This window comes from Equus przewalskii, chromosome 13 (genome assembly GCF_037783145.1).
Source record: "Equus przewalskii isolate Varuska chromosome 13, EquPr2, whole genome shotgun sequence".
NCBI classification, from domain to species: Eukaryota; Metazoa; Chordata; class Mammalia; order Perissodactyla; family Equidae; genus Equus; species Equus przewalskii.
The window spans coordinates 16,889,085-16,908,701 of NC_091843.1; the positions used below are offsets into that span (position 1 = coordinate 16,889,085).

At 37.6% G+C, this 19,617-nt stretch overlaps 1 protein-coding gene across 2 annotated transcripts in view; it reads right to left on the reverse strand.

Annotated features, from left to right (window-relative positions):
* Nucleotides 1-203: 203 nt before the first annotated feature.
* The window catches only part of GABRG2 (gamma-aminobutyric acid type A receptor subunit gamma2), a 100,366-nt gene continuing 80,952 nt past the window's right edge, over nucleotides 204-19,617 (reverse strand). The window contains exons 7-10 of one of the 2 annotated variants that reach the window (XM_008529360.2): nucleotides 11,992-12,144; nucleotides 6,239-6,444; nucleotides 4,051-4,074; nucleotides 204-2,641 (exon numbers count right to left, since the gene is read on the reverse strand). In XM_008529360.2, the coding sequence (XP_008527582.1) occupies nucleotides 2,366-2,641; nucleotides 4,051-4,074; nucleotides 6,239-6,444; nucleotides 11,992-12,144 (659 nt within the window). In that variant the 3' untranslated portion in view covers nucleotides 204-2,365. The remainder of the gene's footprint in view (nucleotides 2,642-4,050; nucleotides 4,075-6,238; nucleotides 6,445-11,991; nucleotides 12,145-19,617) is intronic. The other variant, XM_008529361.2, reaches the window with a different exon arrangement.

Consider the following 19,617-nt stretch of genomic DNA (forward strand, 5'->3'; position numbering starts at 1 on the left):
CTGCCTTCTGTCTCCACTCCACATCCCAAATGCATCTCTTAGTTCTTTTGAAGCGAGTAGCACCACCATGCAAAACATGATCACGCTCTTTACAAATAAAACTCACATAAAGGGAAGGCAGTGTTGAGGAATGAGACAGGAAAGAGAGGGTCATGATATTAAGACAAACAAGTCCAACCAGACCACTGACACGACACCATGGATTAGAATGCAGCATTTTTATTGTAAAAGTCCACATATTAGGCAATTCCCTTTGTGAAAAGGTTTTCAGATACATAGACAGGGAGCAGCTGATAGTTAAGAATCAGATTATATGTAGTATATATTCATATTGCCAATACTATGCACACATTGGAAAGCTAGCTTTTTTTAGTGTCCCTGTCATGGAATACATTGCAAGTTGACAATAAGAACATGTTTCTCACTGTTGAAAATTTGCCAACAACTCTCCCAAAGAGTTAACATTTAATGTTAACAATTCAAAACAAGAAAATAAATAATTCTATTTACATGTGTTTGAAGTTATATACTAGAGCACTGATGTATTAAAGGTTTGTAAAATTGGCAGCTAAATGTGTTTCAAGATTCATCCAGATGAGTTGATAATGACTTTACATGGTTTAACGAAGCTGCTCTCCTTTTCTACCCTTGTTAGATTATCTATAAAATTTTATTAGCTATGATTGAATTCTGACTTAGAGTAATGATTATCACAAGAAGAACTGACAAAGGGTACTATTTTAGAAAAATAAGGATTCGGGATAAGTACATGTAAATGGAGCTCAATTCACCTCGTTTGAAGTCTGAGACAACCACTTCCATGTGATTACAGTATAGTTGAATGAGGCCACAATCCTAGGCTCAAACTGAATGTAAGTCATTCATTTGTTCTTTCATTTTTTAAAATTTAATCATCAGTACATTTTTTTCCCCATAGGGCATAGAATACTACATTCTGAATGCTATTCAGGTATGAATCCGGCTTATGCCTGTCATATGTCCTCAAGAGGAATTGTGGATGAGTCAAGGCTGACTCATCCTGAAACCTGGAAAAATAATACACAAACTCTAATTATGCCCTAGGAGACTCAGTTTTGTACACAAATATAGGACATAATTGTTGTTTTAAAAAGAGTGTGGACATTGGCTATAATAAATTTTTGATAATGAATACAAATAGCCAATATTCTTTGGATCCTTCTGTTTATTTCTACAAGATCAAATATCATTTGACAATGCCTACGTGAAAAGATCAATCACTGGTTCCAGGCCAGCACGGAGAGATTCACCAGAAGCATATGAAGCCAATTCACTTCACACTATATTTTGAGCACCATGTGCCAGTCACTATGCAAGGTGCTGAGGACCCAAAGAGGAAATGACAAGGATTCTGCCCACAAGGCACTCACAATCACTAGAAGCAGATTTTGAGATGGAGAATAAGTTCTGCTATGACCTATCATCCTAAAAGGAATCAAAAATAGCGACAAGCAAGTATGATTACTTTATACTCTATGAAACTGGGCATCTTTAGAGGTGGAAAATGTTGATTATCTAGTCTATGTTTTACTTAAAGTGTTTTAATATGCCATACAAGGAAAAAAATAAGCTTTTTGAATCTTCATGCATGAAGGAGAAGGTAGTGAAATTTTGTCCCTCCAATTCCAAACCCAAACCCTTATAATGACATTCATGATTCTTTTACAGCCCAAAGACACAGAATAAAAGACAATACTTTATGATGTTAACTTCAATCCATTTATTTTGGCTCTAAGGAGATGCATGCATTAAACTTGAAGCATTCTACGTTACTGAAATATTTACATCATTGTACATGTGATATGGAGGAAATTTTCTTCCTATCTTGTGATAAAGGCGTAATAGATTTCTAGTCTAGGCTCTTATATTTGAAGTGAGTTGTGATTTTTCTCAAATGAGGGACACATTCTATTGGGATGAAATATACCACAACTTGACCCCAGGTGAACATAGGGTACAGTTTTGGACCTTTTGCATCTAATTGCATTTTGAATTGAGTAAGCACACCACCACTGTAAATAGCCATGACTTTCACTATTTCAATTGCTGCAGCTGGAAAATATCTTGTTTAGTTTCAATGTTCTTGCTCTAATTCACTTTGCCTTGCAGGTTTGAAACACAGCAAACATTATAATTCAAATTACACTTATCAAAGGAGAGTTGGGCGCAAACAATATGACAATAATACAATTTACCAGGTTAGAACATAGAAACAAATTCAGATCATTATAAACACACAGGAGATTTTTTAAGTGGACTTAGAAAGAACATCTTCTCTCCATGAGGTTTAGTGAATAAGACCCATATCAATAAAAGCCATATCTTTTCACAGATAAAGGTAGGAGACCCAATAAACCAGATTGAACAAGCAGAAGGCAGTGGGGAAGAAGATCCGCGCATAGGAGTCCATTTTGGCAATACGAATATGTATCCTCCCGTGTCTCCAAGCTCCCGTTCGGCAATCTTCAAAACAGCAGAAAAAACTGGCACAGTCCTTGCCGTCGAGACATTCATATCCATATTCTTCATCTCTCTCTTGAAGGTGTGTGGCATTGTTCATTTGAATGGTTGCTGATCTTGGTCGGATATCAATGGTAGGGGCCTGAGACAAGGGTAGGGAAGGAGACGGATCAGAGTTAACATTCCTGATAAATCTTAGACTATTTCTCCACAATGCCACCAATGTGAATGATGGATCTGAAAATGAGTACTCAGGAAATTGCTATGACATTGTGATCTACAATGGTAAAATTGAACTCAGAAGGAGAGCACATTTGCAGATTTCAAATTTTGAGCTTAAGCAGTGCAGCTGAAAATAATACCATCAAGCTAAGAGCTATAGCAAGAAGATTGAACACCAAAAGAACTCAAAGTTTAAAGATATAAATCAAACAACTACATGGAATCTTATTGTAGTAAATATTAGATGTGAGATTGGTTACATGAAGGCATTTAATGGTGTGGCATGTGAGTAGAACAGAGAAATAAAAATGCATCAATTTTGAAATCAAAATTTTGTGTCATGCTTACCTATAGTCAAATAGTAACCTCCATTACACTGAGAAAATGTACTAAAAGCTTTCAATAGAAAATGTTAAAATATGTATAAATATAGACATTTCCTGAGTTTATACGACAATGGTATGGCTTATGTTTTAAAGGAATATAGTCCTTTGTCTAACATTCACCATCTAAAAGCTTCAGAATGTTAGCAGTGTTTACCTACATGTGAGTGAAAATTCAGAAAAAAAATGTTACTACCTGTCAAACTCTTTTTAGCATTTTGGAAGAAACCAGTACCAATTAACTGAATGCTAATCTAATCTTTACTACTAGACCAATTATCAAATTGTTATAAAACTCAATGACGTTTAATATTAATTTGGAGAAGCTAGTTTTAGGGTAACGTAAACACCAATCCTATGTCTCTCAATCAGCTATTAGAATTCAACTGCGAATAGAAATCTCCTTGTAATATTGCATGATGGAGCCAAAAGGCCCCTGGATCCCCTGGGAAGAAGGGATGGGTATTTTAACTTAAAACATTTCAAAGAGAATATTATTTTTATAGAACTGACAGGTAGAGTTCAGACCAGTGGAGATTATTAAATTTATTTATCAAAAAACAATACTATTTTGAATTAGGATTTACAAAATTAAATTTAAGGGAATATAGGGTATATATAGTATATGGTAGGTGCACCCAGTGAAAATGGGTCACATTTCCTTCTGAGAAGAGAGGGTAAGCTTTGGCTTTGATGTTTAAAGAGGCCCTCTTTACTAATGACATCTCATAGAGTTTATAGCTTCATGTAAGGTCAAAACCTCTGTGAATTAGTGTAGGGTTGCTGAATCAACTCTGGAAATCTATAGAACTTTCTCCATCTTAACTGTTTTTTCTCTAGTAGAATGCTTAAATGTTTACTCATAAAAAAATAAAACACCATGTAAGCGTTAATAGTTAAATTTAGCAGTTGCATGCAGTGAATTTCCATTCCAAAAACATTATACCTTGAAGGAAAACATCCGAAGAAGCTTTGGGTTTGTAGACAGAAAAGAGAATCGCATTTTTTTAATTAAAAGAGGGAGAAAAAGAAAAGAAAAAAGAGACAAAATAAGATAAATTAAAAATACATTTTGAAAACATAGTAAGTGAAATGAACTGAAATTATAAACACAGAAGGACAGTTCTGAGCTTGGAATAAAGTACATGGCCTAAAGTTGGACAATGGAATTTGGTGATTGCTAGTGAAATCTTCAGTAAATTAATCCACAATTGTCTAACTGCAAAAGCCAGTGTTGTTCACTGGTAAGGAAACTTTTACTGCCCAGGTTCCCTGTGTAGAAATACTGTGATTTTATTTTCTAATTATCATCAAATAGGCCTTAATAGATGAATCTTGACACCATGAACCAAAAGGCATATTAAATAGGAAAATGAAATTTCAGCTTCTCATTCGGAGCTTGGGCTCTTGCTAGTTCTGGTAAATCATCTAATTGGCTTAAAAGGGGGAAATGCATGAAATTCTCAGGTAATTTCATTTTGTCACTTTCTTTAATCCCCTTTTTCCTCTGCCTTCTTTTCTTCTTCTGTAATGTTCATGACCCTGGATTAAAGAATCCAAGTGTTTCCATTTCTGCAACAGAATCCACTCTGCAATGATGATCCACTCAGCTGTTAGAGAGAGCCAACAGGCTTTTTCCAAAGGATACTTCAGGCTTGTGTGAAAGCCATTCCTCACATCCTTGTGACAGCTGGCAGGTAATAATGCTGAGTGTCAATAGAACCATCTTTTTGGGGGGGGGGAATGGAATGGAAAGTAAAGGAGGGGGGAAAAACAAAACACAATACAACAGGGAAAAGAAAATAAGGATAGAGAAAATGCAAAAGCAGAAACAGGCAAACAGACAGGGAAGGACGGGACTGCATAAAGCGTAGTGAGTATTTGGGAAATTAAAGATAAGCATTTCTTTTTTATTAACCATCAAGAATAACCCTGCTTCTTTCTTTACCTGTTACAAATTCTTACATTCAAATAAACATATGCCATTTGTAGAATTTCACTGGGCTTTCTGGAGATGCAACAGGGTACAACCTAGACTCAGCTAAAGTCCCTCATTATAATTCAGTCCCCAAAGGCCTTAGGTCAGATTGCTACGCACTATTATAGCCCTCATGAGCCTTAGAGCAGAAGACCAGGAAAGGCTATAAATTCAGGAGTGTAGGGTGAATTCCTTTGCCCCTGTTTTGAAAAGTAATGGACCTTAACTGTCATGGTGTGTCTTATGAGCCAGACACTGTGTTTAGGTGGGTAAATGGGTATCTACGTGCTCTCTTCAACATCCGTGATAAAAGACAATTGCTTTAGGCATTTGTAGTTGTGCCTCATTATCTCCACTTAAAATTTGGTGGCAAAGTGAAGTCATCCTTTCTGTTTCCAAACCGCCAAAATCAACCCAGGTTGGTAACAATAAAAATCATCAACATTAACCATCATCATCAACTATTAATGGTAAGGACTTTTATTGTTTAAGGTACCATGAAATACTTTTTACTTCCATTACCACATTTATTTCTCACAGCAGCCCCATAAGATATGTATTTTTTGTAATATATTCTCATTCTATACATGAAAAAATGAAGACACAGGGAGGCTAAGTGACTTGCTCAAACAATAGATGAGCCATTTCTTTTAAAAACAAAAAGAGACACTTAGTTTAAAACCAATAGAAGTCCTCTGGGGGCAACACACAAAAACACACACACACATTAAATTATTTGCAAAAGTTGGTCCTTGAAACTTCAAGAATCTTGTGGCTTCCTAATAGAAAGCCTTGGATGAAAATTTTAATTTAAAATATCAATAATTTAAAAAACTATAGCAAAGTGGCAGAAAGATGAAAATCAGTGAGACCTGGAATAATAGCAACTAGAAAAATGCATGCATTTCTCAGAAATGATTATATTCCCCATGAAATGAAGAGAGTAAGAGTGTTCCTTAGAATCAGGTCTCTCTCGAGTAACTAATGATCATAATGAATCCCTATGGCCCAGCCAAACAAACACATTGATTTTTCAACTTGGAGCCCAAAGTGTTGAGGCTTAACCTGGAGATAGTCTAAGCAAGACCAAACCAAAACAAACCGGTGGTCTTTCTGCATAAAAATTTCAGTGGTCCCAATAGGAAATGATACATACAGGGTTTTTCTTCTTTTTGTCTTTGTCCTTGCTTGGTTTCCGGTTGCTGACAAAATAATGCAGAGTGCCATACTCCACCAAAGCAGAGAAGACAAAGATGAAGCAGACAGATACAAAAAGATCCATTGCTGTGACATAGGAGACCTTGGGGAGGGACTTCCGGGCAATAGTGCTGAGGGTAGTCATTGTCAGGACAGTGGTGATACCTGAAGAGAAGCACAATAAAAATTTTGTGACCACGTCAGCAAGCTGGGTAAGTGAGTCACTACTGAGACTAAACTTGTTTTGTGACTTCTGATAAGCAACCTCAGCAATGGGAAAGGGAGTTTAATTGGAATTCATTCACTCCGTACACAAATATTTATTGCCTGCCTATGATCTATCAGCTACTGTGACAAGCACTGCGTATATGTTGAGAAATAAAATAGACATGGTCTCTGCCCTTATGTACCCCACAATTTAGTGAGAGAGAACATTATGAATCAAGTAAATAAAGAAAAGTATAACTACAAATTATGGTCTGTGCCATGGAGAAGAGCAGGGATGATGAGAACCTAGTTAGATGGATGTTGAGGGAAGGCTTTTTTGAGGAGGTGAGGTTTAAGGTAAGCTTAAAAAAATTAGAAGAAATCAACTTTTTAACTATTGGCAGAGTAAATAAATTAAGGGCAGATGCTGAGGAAGGAAAACCTTCTTTTTTAAATTTTTAGTATACCTGGCATCTGGGGAGGGGCAGGGGTATCAAGGTGATGCTGAGGAAATAGATAGAAGTTCTATCATGCAGTGCAGGCAAAAAGTTTGCATTTTATTCAAAGCGCAAAGAGAAGTCATTTAAAGATGTTAAATAGAGGAGGTGAGCTGTGTGTGAGTGACATGTTCTGATTGATGCATTCTTTAAAGACTATTATAGGATGAAAATAAGTATTTCAGAAGTAACATCATAACTAATATTTACTGAAAACGTCGTTGTGCAAGGTACTGTGATAAAGATTTTATGGATGGTCTCTCTTTGAATCTTTATGGCAGATATTTTTATTTTGATTTTATAGTTGAGGAAAATGAGGCTAAAAGACCAGCTCCATATTGAACAGTTAGTAAAGTATCAGGAGGATTTGAACATAGGAATTAAATGTCTGATTTCAAAACCCTTCTTTGTCTCATTGTACAACAGGGCCCACCAAACTAGCCTTCCCAATGGTTGTTTAATGACAGGGAACAAAGTTAAGAGAACCTATATGCATCTACCAGAGAAGGATCATGGACTTTCCTTCTGTAAAAGCTGTGTTATTTATAACAAAGGCAACACGTACTCAGTATTTGAATAGGTTCTAGCTCCAGCAGTAGGAAGTGAAGTCAACGTAACAGTCTAGGTCTCAGTTTCCCATCTGTTGGACTAACTCTTTGAAGCCCCACTCATTTCTTACCATTCTGATTCTAAATTCAGCATTTCCTATCATGACTGGATGCATCTTTCTGTACTCCAAAAGCAGGAGTCCTGAGCCTTTACCATCTCCAGCTTTGTGACTTACATTTGTGATGAGGAAGAGGGAAAAGGGGAAATTTCCATCATCTAAGACTGTGCAATTCTACTACTGCTGACCAAGAGATTTCCAGGAGACAGTCAACTGTCAAGATCAGTGGTGGTTGAAATAACTTCACAGAAAAGAGTAAGTTTTAATAGAGGAGAGGGATGATAAAGGGAACTGTAGTTACAAACTACAGCTATCGCACCTTTCCAACACTATTGTTACTGATTACAGAATTATCCATCTCCCTTTCTAGTCGATAATCTCTGTAACAACAGACAAGACATCCATCTTGATGTCCATAGTAACCTCTCAGTCGAGTGTAGTGCTGGGACTCAATAATTATCTGCTGAATGAGTAAATGAAACAATCAAGGGATAGTGAATATATGAAAGGTCAAAGAGACTCAACCCACATTTGAAAGTAGGAATCCATATTGATGACTTGTGGGAGAGAGTTTTAATTTCACATAACAGTCGCTAACTTTTAGAGATCTCTTCCTTTAGCCATGGACTGTGTCAAGCACTTTATATATTATCTCACAAAATCCTCACAATGAGATAAGCACTGTTATTCTTTTTTTTTTGCAGGTGAAAAAAAATAATGAAGCACAGAAAGAATAAGAAATTTATCCAAGCTAGTAAGTGATAGAGATGAAATACAAGCCTAGGAAGTCTGACTTCAAATGCTTTACCGTGAACCACATTGTTCTATTTCCTCTCTGTGAAGAGGTACATAATATGTGGCATGAAACACCAGACACTTGGGAGCTACAGTAGATTCCTAATTCAGGATATGATGTGGGTTTGTGGGTCTTCCATGTTGTCGTGACAGAAACTTAGGAATGCTTAAGTATCTCGTCTAGAGACTGGGGATGGTGTGGGGAGGACCTCATAGGGTTCTTCTCAAGATTAAATTAAATAATGTTCACAAAGTGCCAATTCCTAGTAAAGTGTCGATAAATGTAAGATTTCCCAGTCAGGGAACCACATGAGCCATCTGTCGGTTGTCATACGGTGGTAGCTGCATATTGCTGTGCTGCTAAAAGCCATGCTATCAGTATTTCAAACACCAGCAGGGTCACCCATGGTAGACAGATTTCAGCAGAGCTTTCATACTAGGAAGAACCTGGCCACCCACTTCTGAAAAGAATTGGCCATGAATACCCTATGAACAGCAGCGGAGCGTTGTCTGGTACAGCGCAGAAAGGTGAGAGGATGGTATAGAAAGACCAGGCAGGGTCTGCTCTGCTCTACACAGGGTTGCTGGGAGTCAGAATTGTCTTGACGGCATAAACTAAAAATTTACAAAGTTCTGCCTGGAGCTACAGGGAGGAGTACAATGATGAGTGGACAAGTGGAAGTTTTAACTGATTCTCCAACCAACAAGATGGCTTGATGTGGTTTTTAAGTCCAGTCTTGCTAAGCAAAGAAATTAGACTTCTCTTACCTGCAGTAGATGCAAAACATCCATAGCCTTTACCAATTCCTCCAGTCTTGGCATGAAGCAAGCTCTGCAGGCATGCTACCTCACCTCAGATTGGGTCAGAGTACTAATTGAGTACTTGGGTCAGAAGTACTAATCGGTAATTTCATTGTTTCATCCATTGTCATTACACTATGATTAAACCTCACCAGCTACCACCTCTGTACCAAACTATATTCAAGTGTTATAAGCTCCAGGATGAGGATTCCCCCAGGCTCTAGTGGTCTGAGCTCAGAAAGCAGCCAGAGTCTCCCAGCCATGTGAGTCTACTTATCTCATTCATAAAACAACTTGGTTCTAACTGTTCTGTGGCAATAAGCCTGAAATCTACAAGTGGTTAAGGTCACCTGGCTTAACTCTTGATTGTAAATATTGGAAAAGGTAACTGGACCCAGTGAAATCTAGGTCAGTTTTCTAAAATGTGATTGCACATTAGGATCACAGGGGAAATTTCTTTTCTGTCTCCTAACCCCCGGGCCATGCTGGCAACAAATTAAATAAGCGTTTCTTGGGGGCGGACTAAGGCAGTTGTACGTTACAAAGCCCCCTAGTGATTTAAATGTGCTGTATAATTTAAGAAATACTGATCTAGAGAAATGAGACAGCAAAGTTAAAATAGAGAAACTGGCTCAACCCAGCTGCCCACCTTTCGCCACAACTGGCCTTCGACAAGGCCTCACACCCAAAGCAAACCTGGGTCTCATTAGCTAAGGTGCAGATCCACCACCTACTGGTTGTGTGACCTTGTGTAAGTCATTTAACCTTGCAGCATCTCTGTTTCCTTAGCTCTGAAAAATGTGGTAATTTTTATTATTATTACAGCAATGTCTACATGCAGTTGTGAAGAGCAGAAAAGGCATGGGAACCAAATAGAACATGTCTGACTTGTAGTCAATGATCATATAGGAACACTAAGCTGCTATTTGCTCAGGGGCCTCTCCCTCATTCCTCATTCCTCAGCTCACTCACCTTGATCCCTCCCACCATGGTCTTTTGCCAGTGAGCATTCATTTAATGAATAATTGAAATGAGCTACCCGAGTGGCCATAACAGAGATTTTAACCAGTAGGAGTCTGAACTTCAAGAGAAGAGCTTGATTTGAAATCTTTTCTTTAAAATATTTTTGGGATGAGTAGATTGGAATGCATCAGTGCATTTGTTCCATCCATTCACAAGTGCATACGTTACTTGAATAATCATTGAGGTACCAGCTATATGCCAGGACTATACTGGGAGTGAAAAAGACATTTACATTCTGATATGAGAGACAGACATAACATGTAATGCAACACATTCACTCAGAGTGACAAGTAATAGGCTCAACATATTTTGGGTTTGATTCAGCATGTAGCCTTAGACAAGATATTATAATTGTTGAATAGGACTTATAAAGTACCACATATAACAGAAAAAATCAAAATAACTATTTCGAAACAGATGGGAGACTAAATTAGGTTTGGAAGAGGACAAATATGCAAATGATGTCTTTTTTTCCCCAGTAATCGCTTCTGCCCTTGGTTTTAATAAGCTGGTACAGATCATTTTGTCAGAAAATGACTACGGCTGCTCACATTTCTGAGGCCTCATTATGTTTTGTGCACTTTGCATGGAATACCTTATTTAACCTAATAAAACCCCACAAGTTAGGTACAGGAAATGATATATATTTTACATGTGAGGAAATTGTGATCTATAGAGATTAAAGGGCATGTCCAAGACCATATTATACATATGGGTCGAAATCCAGATTTGTTAGATTTCAAAATCCAAGCTCTTTATTATTGCATGATCCTGCCTCTCTAGCTGAAGAGTGAGCAAGGGATGTGGTTCTAGTTTTCACATGGCTGATGAAACAGGATTGTGGTTTTATAAGTCATCTTTCAGTAGCTCTATTCTTACTTAGCTAAGTCTTTAAGGAATTTTATGTCAGTATGAAAATTTTGTTCATGGGTCTAGACTCCAAAGATCTTATGAGTTTGTGGTTTTGTTATAATCTCTATAAGCCTTCTTCCTCATGTGAGGAAAAACATGTGAAAATCCAAGACAAACATCACCACACGCAATAGATGGAGCAAATGGCAAATAATCTTAAAAGTGGAGGGGAGGGGTTCCCAAAATTTCACATGTAATTGTGTTTTCCCAAAAATAATCCTTTCAATGGCTCTTTTATAAAGAGCCAATTACTATGTACGTGTGTCTTCAAATATCATCATGATAATTATGCACATTAGAATTAATCAACAGCCAATGGTATGTTGGTAAATGTGTGACAATTGACTCTAGAAGAAGAAACTCCTCATCTTTAGTGTGTGTCTATTTCCATGTTGTTAATACTTTCCCTTTGGCTGATTTCAAGCTACAAATGTGATATCACTGAACACATTGCTGGAAAAGGGCAATCAGCTCTCACGAACTGGTGTGAGCAGCTCCAGCATATAGCTGCCCAGAGACCAAGACCAAAAACTCTGTTGAAATTACAAATTTGCTTATATCCTGGTTAACTGAAATTTATCAGGAAAAGTTACTCAAGAAAACCTATTGAGGTAATTAAGGAAAACAGAATTAGGAAGCTTTAAACATTGTCTTTCTTTTTTATATGCTAGTTTTCTCTAAAATGAAACAAATGGCATTTCTATGTAATTGCTGACTAAATTCAGTGCAAATCAATTTAGAAAAGGGAGCAAAGATTACTGATATTGGGTACTTATCTTGGGATCTACAACACCAAGAAATGAGTCTCACCTAAAGAAGTCCTGGCTGGAACAGCATCCTTATTGATCCAGAAAGACACCCAGGAGAGGACGACGATGAGTGTGCAGGGGATGTAGGTCTGGATGGTGAAGTAGCCCATTCTTCTGCTCAGGTCAAAGTAGACAGTCATGACCACGTAATCTCCTGCCATAGAACAAAGATAGCGCCACACAGCGCCTTAGCAAAAACGGTAAGGCATTTGCACACAAACGTATATTCAACTCTCATGTTCACATGTTTAAATTGAGAGCTCTGTACAAGGGATATGTTGAAAACTATCTTCTACCCACCTGAGTTAGAAACCAAAATAAAAAGGCAAAATCCAAACTAAACGGAATTCTGATCCTTTTAGAAGCAATGTGACTACTAGATAGAAGGAAACATTTGTGAGCATATTGATCAGATTTTCTTATCTTGGGTTATTTTTGATGGTTCCTTCTCTGCCTACTTAACACACCATATAAATTTCTCTTGTTTGGTGGGAAGGGAGAGGAATAGTGTTTCTACACTGTGCCTCTGTTGCCTGCAATGAATCCTAAGGTTTGTAGCAATTTCCTCTTGTTTTCAGGACCTTTCTTCATACAAACTAGAGAGGAATATCCTGGTGTTGACACTAATAAATGACTATTTTACTCAGTTTATAACAAAAATCCTGTGCTGAGATATTTTTCTCATGTTTTCATTGAATCATATGGTTTTCCTTCATAGCAGTTACTTCAATTAGTAATTTCTTATCTGCATGGGTCCACAAACTGTGTCTATTCTAAGCCATCATTGCACTACAGTACTTAGCATCCTACTTGATTCCAAATAGGCATTCATTAACATTTGTTCAATAAATGATCAAATGAATGAAAACATTTATAAATTTAAACATAAAGAAAAAAACGAAAAATCAAGAAGCTGGGGCCAGCCTGGTCGCACAGTGGGTGAGTGCGCACCTTCTGCTTTGGCAGCTCAGGGTTTGCCGATTTGGATCCCGGGTGCGGACATGGCACCGCTTGGCAAGCTATGCTGTGGCAGGCATCCCACATATAAAGTAGAGGAAGTTGGGCACGGATGTTAGCTCAGAGCCAGTCTTCATCAGCAAAAAGAGGAGGATTGGATGCAGATGTTAGCTCAGGGCTAATCTTCCTCCAAAAAAAACCAAGAAGCTGTATTCTGGAATATTTGGTTAAAAAAGGGAGCTTGTGGGGCCGATCCCATGGCCTAGTGGTTAAGTTCAGGACACTTTACTTCAGTGGCCTGGGTTCAGTTCCTGGATGTGGAACTATGCCACTCGTCCACCGCTATGCTGTGGCAGCAACTCATATACAAAATAGAGGAAGACTGGCCCAGATGCTACCCCAGGGTGAATCTTTCTCAGCAACAAACAAACAAACAAAAAAGGAGTTTGTGTGAATAATCCAGAGAGTAGAGTAATAAAAGAATCAAAGAATAACCACATAGCTATACATGAGAACAATTTAATGTGACACAATGTGAAGTCTCCGATTTTTTACAATCATGATGCATGCTTTGCTTTTAAAATTTCGTGTCCTTCATTTTGTATAATTCCAAGTAAAATTTTAGAGAATTTTAATTTTTGATTTTAGAAAAGATACCTTGGAGACATATCCTAGTTACTATATTTTTATGTTTTCTGTATGTTCTTAGAGAACATCTGTTTCAAAGACTTTATCTGCTCTTGCAATGAGAGGTGAACACATGAGACCACTTTCCAAATGTTGCTTCTTCTTTCTTTACTAAATTATAATTCATCCTAAAATGCATGGAGAATGAAATCTGAATCATGAGTTTTAGTTTAATAATTTGGTTTTGTGCCTGCGTTTCTCTACTTACTTGGCTGATTTAGATCTGATTTGAAAATAAGGTACTTTAGAAGCCTCGTGCAGAGAAAGTTGACTTATTAGGGTGGGTTATTCCTATTCAGTCCAGTTCTTCCTGCCCACTCTGAAGCTTTAACTCCGCACCCTCCCAAGCTACTGGGACACAAAACCCTTCGTGGGCTCCTGTTCGAGGAAATAAAAACTCTCCCCTAACCCTGCAGTGTTTCCTCACTGGGGTTAAGACTACCTGCCAATACTGTCCTTTGGTGGATTGATGTACTGTTTCTTGTCTGAGTCAGGTCTGGTTAAGGCAGTGATAGTGACGCAGACACTAACTGGGAAATAAGCTTCCACTGTAACATCAGTTCCCTCTCGGAGATCAACACATAGCAAATTATTTAGCAATTATCCCTCAAAACTTGAAGCTATGAATTTCTTATTGATGATAACTAGATTTTGATTCGTTCCCTGGGATTATGATTCTTCTGTGTTGATTTATCTGGACTTAAGCTATTTAAAGCCAAAGCATTTTCTAAATTAGTTTGGTCTCTGCTTTTGTTCTAATTTAGAATATAATACATACAGGCAATGAATGAGAAGTAAAGACATTTAATTTGAGATGATCCCTATTAATGTCTATCTTTTTTTTTTTTTCCTGTTTCCTTGATTTGAATACCAGAGGCAAATGCAAGCTAGGAGAAACAGAGAGGTTTTCCTCTAAAATAATATTCAGGGACACTTTTTCCTCCCTATTTTCCAAGTCCTTGAGAGTTTTCTGCATATTTTAAACACATGTTTAAGTGAAACTTTACAAATTATAATATTTTAAATAAATCTAGACAATTTTAGTAACTTCTTTTTACTCCTTATCATGTAAGTGAATTAGAATCTATACTTCGGCATTAACGATCTGACTCTTTTAAAGGTGAACTTTAATTTTGCCTGAGGTTAAGAAGATAATTATCTCAATTCAATTCTCCACTTCCCTTTAGGTCAGAATCTAAACTTCCACAGCCGATTTATCTATCAATTTGTATTTTAAGGTAATAGCTTCTGAGCATCTTTCATCTTTGCCAGCAAATTCAAAGCTTTTCTACCGGTAGATTACTGATTTAAACTTGGGAACAGGCCATTTAATAGCAAAGCAGCTTCACAGTGACAGTCTGATGCTTGTCTTATCTCTAAGGCCACATCGCTTTTTGTATTTTTAAAAACTCTTGGGCTGAGGAGCCTATAGATTCAAATCCCCTTAAAGGGCCGCATCAGTGAATCCCAGGCCCAAAGGTTTAAATGCCAACCAAGGCAAAGGGGGTTATTTCAGCCACTTCAGATTTATTCTGTCTACTGACTTTTTCCTAACATGATATTTAAAGTCATAGCATTTTATAAATTAGTTTGGTCCCTGCTTTTGTCCTAATTTAGAATGCAATAGACACAAGCTATGACAGAGGAGACATATAATTTGAATAACCCCTGTTAATGTCCATTCTTTATTTTTTGTAATCTTATGTCTAGTTTTAGGAAAAGAACATCAACATTAAAGAACAGTGAATTCCAACTATTATTTTTTAGCTGTGTTGTTAACCATATGAAAGCTTTAAAATTCAACATTTATTAGGGCATTTAGACTCTTATTTCATGCATGAAATTCTCTCCTCTTAAAAACTTAATGATTCCATGGTAGAGAAGTGTGTCTCTCTGTTGAACACCTGAAATGATAAAAATAATTATGTTCTAGTTACCAGTAATGAGGCCCTACTATGTGCCAGCACTGAATGGTTTGTATATATTATCTCTAAACATCCTAAACACTTTGCTGGGATGGTGAAAATACTAAGACTTCACTTTGTTCCTCTCTCATGATTCTTACTCCGTCCACTTCAATCTAGTTGAATAGAGTATATATTATTCTACTAGGTTAACTTTGAAGGCTTGGTTAGTATTATACTTTTCTTTACATTCCTTTCTCTAATCTCTTCTTTATTTGTCAACAATTTGTTTTTGGTGGGGGGTGGGGGTGAGGAAGATTTGCCCTGAGCTAACATCCATTGCCAGTCTTCCTCTTTTTTAGCCAGGGGAAGATTAGTCCTGAGCTAACATCTGCCAATCTTCCTCTATTTTGTATGTGGGCCACTGCTACAGAATGGCTGATGAATAGTGTAGGTCTGCGCCTGGGATCCAAACCTGCAAACCCAGGCTGCTGAAGCAGAGTGCACTGAACTTAACCACGAGGCTGTGGGGCCAGCCCCAACAAATATTTTTAATCATTGCTATGCATAGAACACTATATTAGGAAATGTGGAGACTATGACCTATGGAATCTCAAAGTGATTGTAAATTAAATGGGTTAAATGGGAACAAGATTATTTTCTCTCTGACTACAACTCAGGCAGACAGAGAGAAATAATGAGACAATGTATTAAATCCACATTTATCACCCCTCATTAAACCCTTGAATCTCGGGCATAATTCCATGAGGTTGACTTTGACTATCAGCAGGCAGGAGTTGATTGGCTGCATTTTCTTCTGGGGAAATTATTTTCTAAAATTAGATCTGTACCTCACCTAACACACAAAAATAAATTTAAGATGGACTGAAGATCCAAGCTTAAGCATGACTATAAGTACTCAAGGAAAAAACATAGGAGAATATCTTTATAATCTTACTATGGAAAAGTCTTTGTCAGCATCACATAAAACATAAAAGGCACAAAGGAAGAAAAAATCACATTTACCATGTAAAACTTAGAACTTTCCTATTATAAAGAATGCTTTACATAATTTTAAAAGGCAAAAATACTACACTTGAATAAAATATTTCCAAAAAGATAAAAAATCAAAGGCTAGTATCACTGATGCATAAAGAATTCCCATTGATCATTGGGAAAAGAAATCCAAATTTTTAGCTGGGTTAACCAAAATGAATGAACAATTCATGCATACTAAATATACGAAAAGATTCTCAACTTCAGTAGCAATCGGTAAAATGCACAGTAAAGTAATAGTATTTCACTTTTAACCTCTCTGCTTGGGGAAAAAAATAAACTGGTAATTTCCAGTACTGACAAGGTGTGGACAAAGAGCAGAGCTGCACACTCTGGGCGGGGGTATACACTGATGTAAACTTTGGGGAAGGCATTCGGGAAGTATGTAAAAAAAAGTATTTCATTCTTAGAGATCTCGAATAAACACTTCAGAAAAAAGTGGTTTTAAATATTGCCTTTCAGTTGGCACCAAGCTTTTGCCATGTGCCTAAAAGGATGAGTAGAATACTCAGTCCTTGGGCAGAATCCCAGTGCCTGAGCTTAAGAAGTCTAGAGCATTGTGGGGGAGAAAAGATTTTCAAATGTAATCAGCTGCTAACTTCCATGTATGGCACCCCCAAATGCTTCTGCATCCATTGCCTGCCCACTATTCCCCGTGGTGTCTCAGGCAGGCTCTCATGAACTATTCTGGAATTATGTTCAACATTCTTCCGGCAACTAGGTCCTTTGAGGTCAAGAGAGGGAAAACCATATAGTGTGATCCGTGCCATCCAGGAATCCTCAGGCGAAGAAAGACATGAATGTGGCATCACGCCATGGCACAAGGGATCCAATAAAACATATCTGTGAGAATTTATCTTACACGTCTGATTACATGAAGTTTCTGGCAAGCACATTTCTGAAAGTTCTGATTAAATAATGCCACTCTTCACAAACTTTAAAGGGATCCATGCTCCTCTGCAAAGAAGGCCCAAACTCCTTAGCCTGGCATGAAAGGCTGTCTATAATCTGAATTTAACCTAGATCTTTCTCTCTCATATTCACTTCATGTTCTCTAAGCCCTAGACAAAGTAAATTAAATATTTTCATTTCATGCTTCTATGATTTTTCTCTTTATTCTTCCTGGCATCCTATGTCTCCGGGATTCCTAACTCCTCTCCCACTCCTTTTCCTCATTCCAACCTTCCACTCCTCCCTCCCCTGCACACACACTCCATACTGTGACTAGGCCTGTGCTAAGATAGTAGCCATCTTAAGTAAAGTTGAAAATTAAGTAAAACTTAAAAATTCATTTCCTCAGTTGCTTAAGCCGCCTTCAAGCGCTCAATAGTTACATGTGGTTAGTGACCACTCTGTTGTGATAAGTACCAATTATGGAAAAGTTGCTTCCTCATAGAGAGCTCAGTTGGACAGTGCTGATCTAAACTAATCTTTCTAGAATGCATTTCTGCTCATGCCATTCTCTTCAAGTTTCTCAGTATAAAATCCTTACTACTTACCCCATGATTCTAGTCTATTTTGCCCTGATCCACACTGAATCATCCCAGCCACATCTCACACCATTTATAATCTCCCTCTTTAATGCCCACCCAATCCGATTTGCTTTCTGCTTTCCCAAGGGGTTCTGCTCATTCTTTTGTCCTCATTTGCCAAATGTTGCCTCCAACTTCTGGAATACTCTGCTCCTCTGATCATGTCACATACATATACACACCTCCAAACTCTTCTGTAATTGCCCATTTTTGTCAGGAGACATTAAAATTCTTTAACTTTTCCTGTAAGACTTTGTATGACCTTTTCCCTGACTATGTCTCCAGTCTCATCTTAAATAGTATTTTTTCATGCTCCAATTGGGGTTCTTGCAGTTTCTTCAATGCCCCCTGCTACCTACCTCCTGCCTTAGGATCTTTTCACATGTTAATTCCCTTGGCTCAAACTTTAGTATCCCCATCTTTACTTAATTAACTCTATTCTTTCTTCAGATGTCAATTAATTTATCCCATCATTAGAGAAGCCCTTATTAGATCAAATGTCCTCAGTGAGATCTCATAGCATCATATGTCTACCATAGAGCTGATCATAATTATAGTGCATGACTGGCGTGAATGTTAGATTACACTCTAGATTATAATTAGTCCATGAACTCAATAAAGGAAGTGGCTGTACCTATTTTGTTCAATATTTTATTCTCAGCACCTGGTACAGTGCCTGGTTTAAAGAAAGAGTTCAGCAATCATTTGTTAAATGAATAAATGCTCTAGTTCAGCAGACCATGAAGAAAATCCTGGGTGAACTATACACCAAAAGCATTTAAGACCAAGGCAGAGATCAACATGGACTTTTAAAATATTAAACTTTTACTTTAGAAATTGTTGCCTCTGGAAATATTTTTACTGGATCCCTTGCTGAATGTAATCCCCTGAGATGCAGATATAAGGTCACGGTGAGCTGTTAGCAATCTTAACAGCTTGCCAAGAATTAAAAAGGCAAGGGAAATCAGCCACATCAGAGTGGCCACATTATGCTTATTAAAAAATCGATTGGTGATTTGCGCTTCTCAGCCAGATCCAATTAGTGAAGGAAGAGAACAAAGGGGCTTCGCTGCAGAAGCAGAACCATCGTAGTCTTCCACATGAAGTCTAATAGGTGTGTTTTCATTTCAAAATGTCACCATTTTTATCTCATCTGTTGTTTAAGTTCACATGTTGAGGAAAAAGAGCAAAATAACAGTTGGGGAAAAAACAATGAAAAAGGAAAAGTGTAATTTGTAATTTTTTTCCAAGATAAATTTGTCTTTTAAAGACTCCCTCTGACTTCTCTGAGGAAAGGGAGCACAAAATTGTGTTTAGAACAGGAGCTGCTCCAACTTAGCTTCCCTTGAAGCAGAGCTGGCGTCCAGAATTCTCGCAAGAGTGACTTGGGGGTTAGCTGTCAGAAAAGAGGAGCGAAGGAAGCAGAAAAAGGCAGCGGAAACAAGCATGGATTTGCTTCAACCTAAGGAAAAGAGCTTCCGGGAGGTTCGG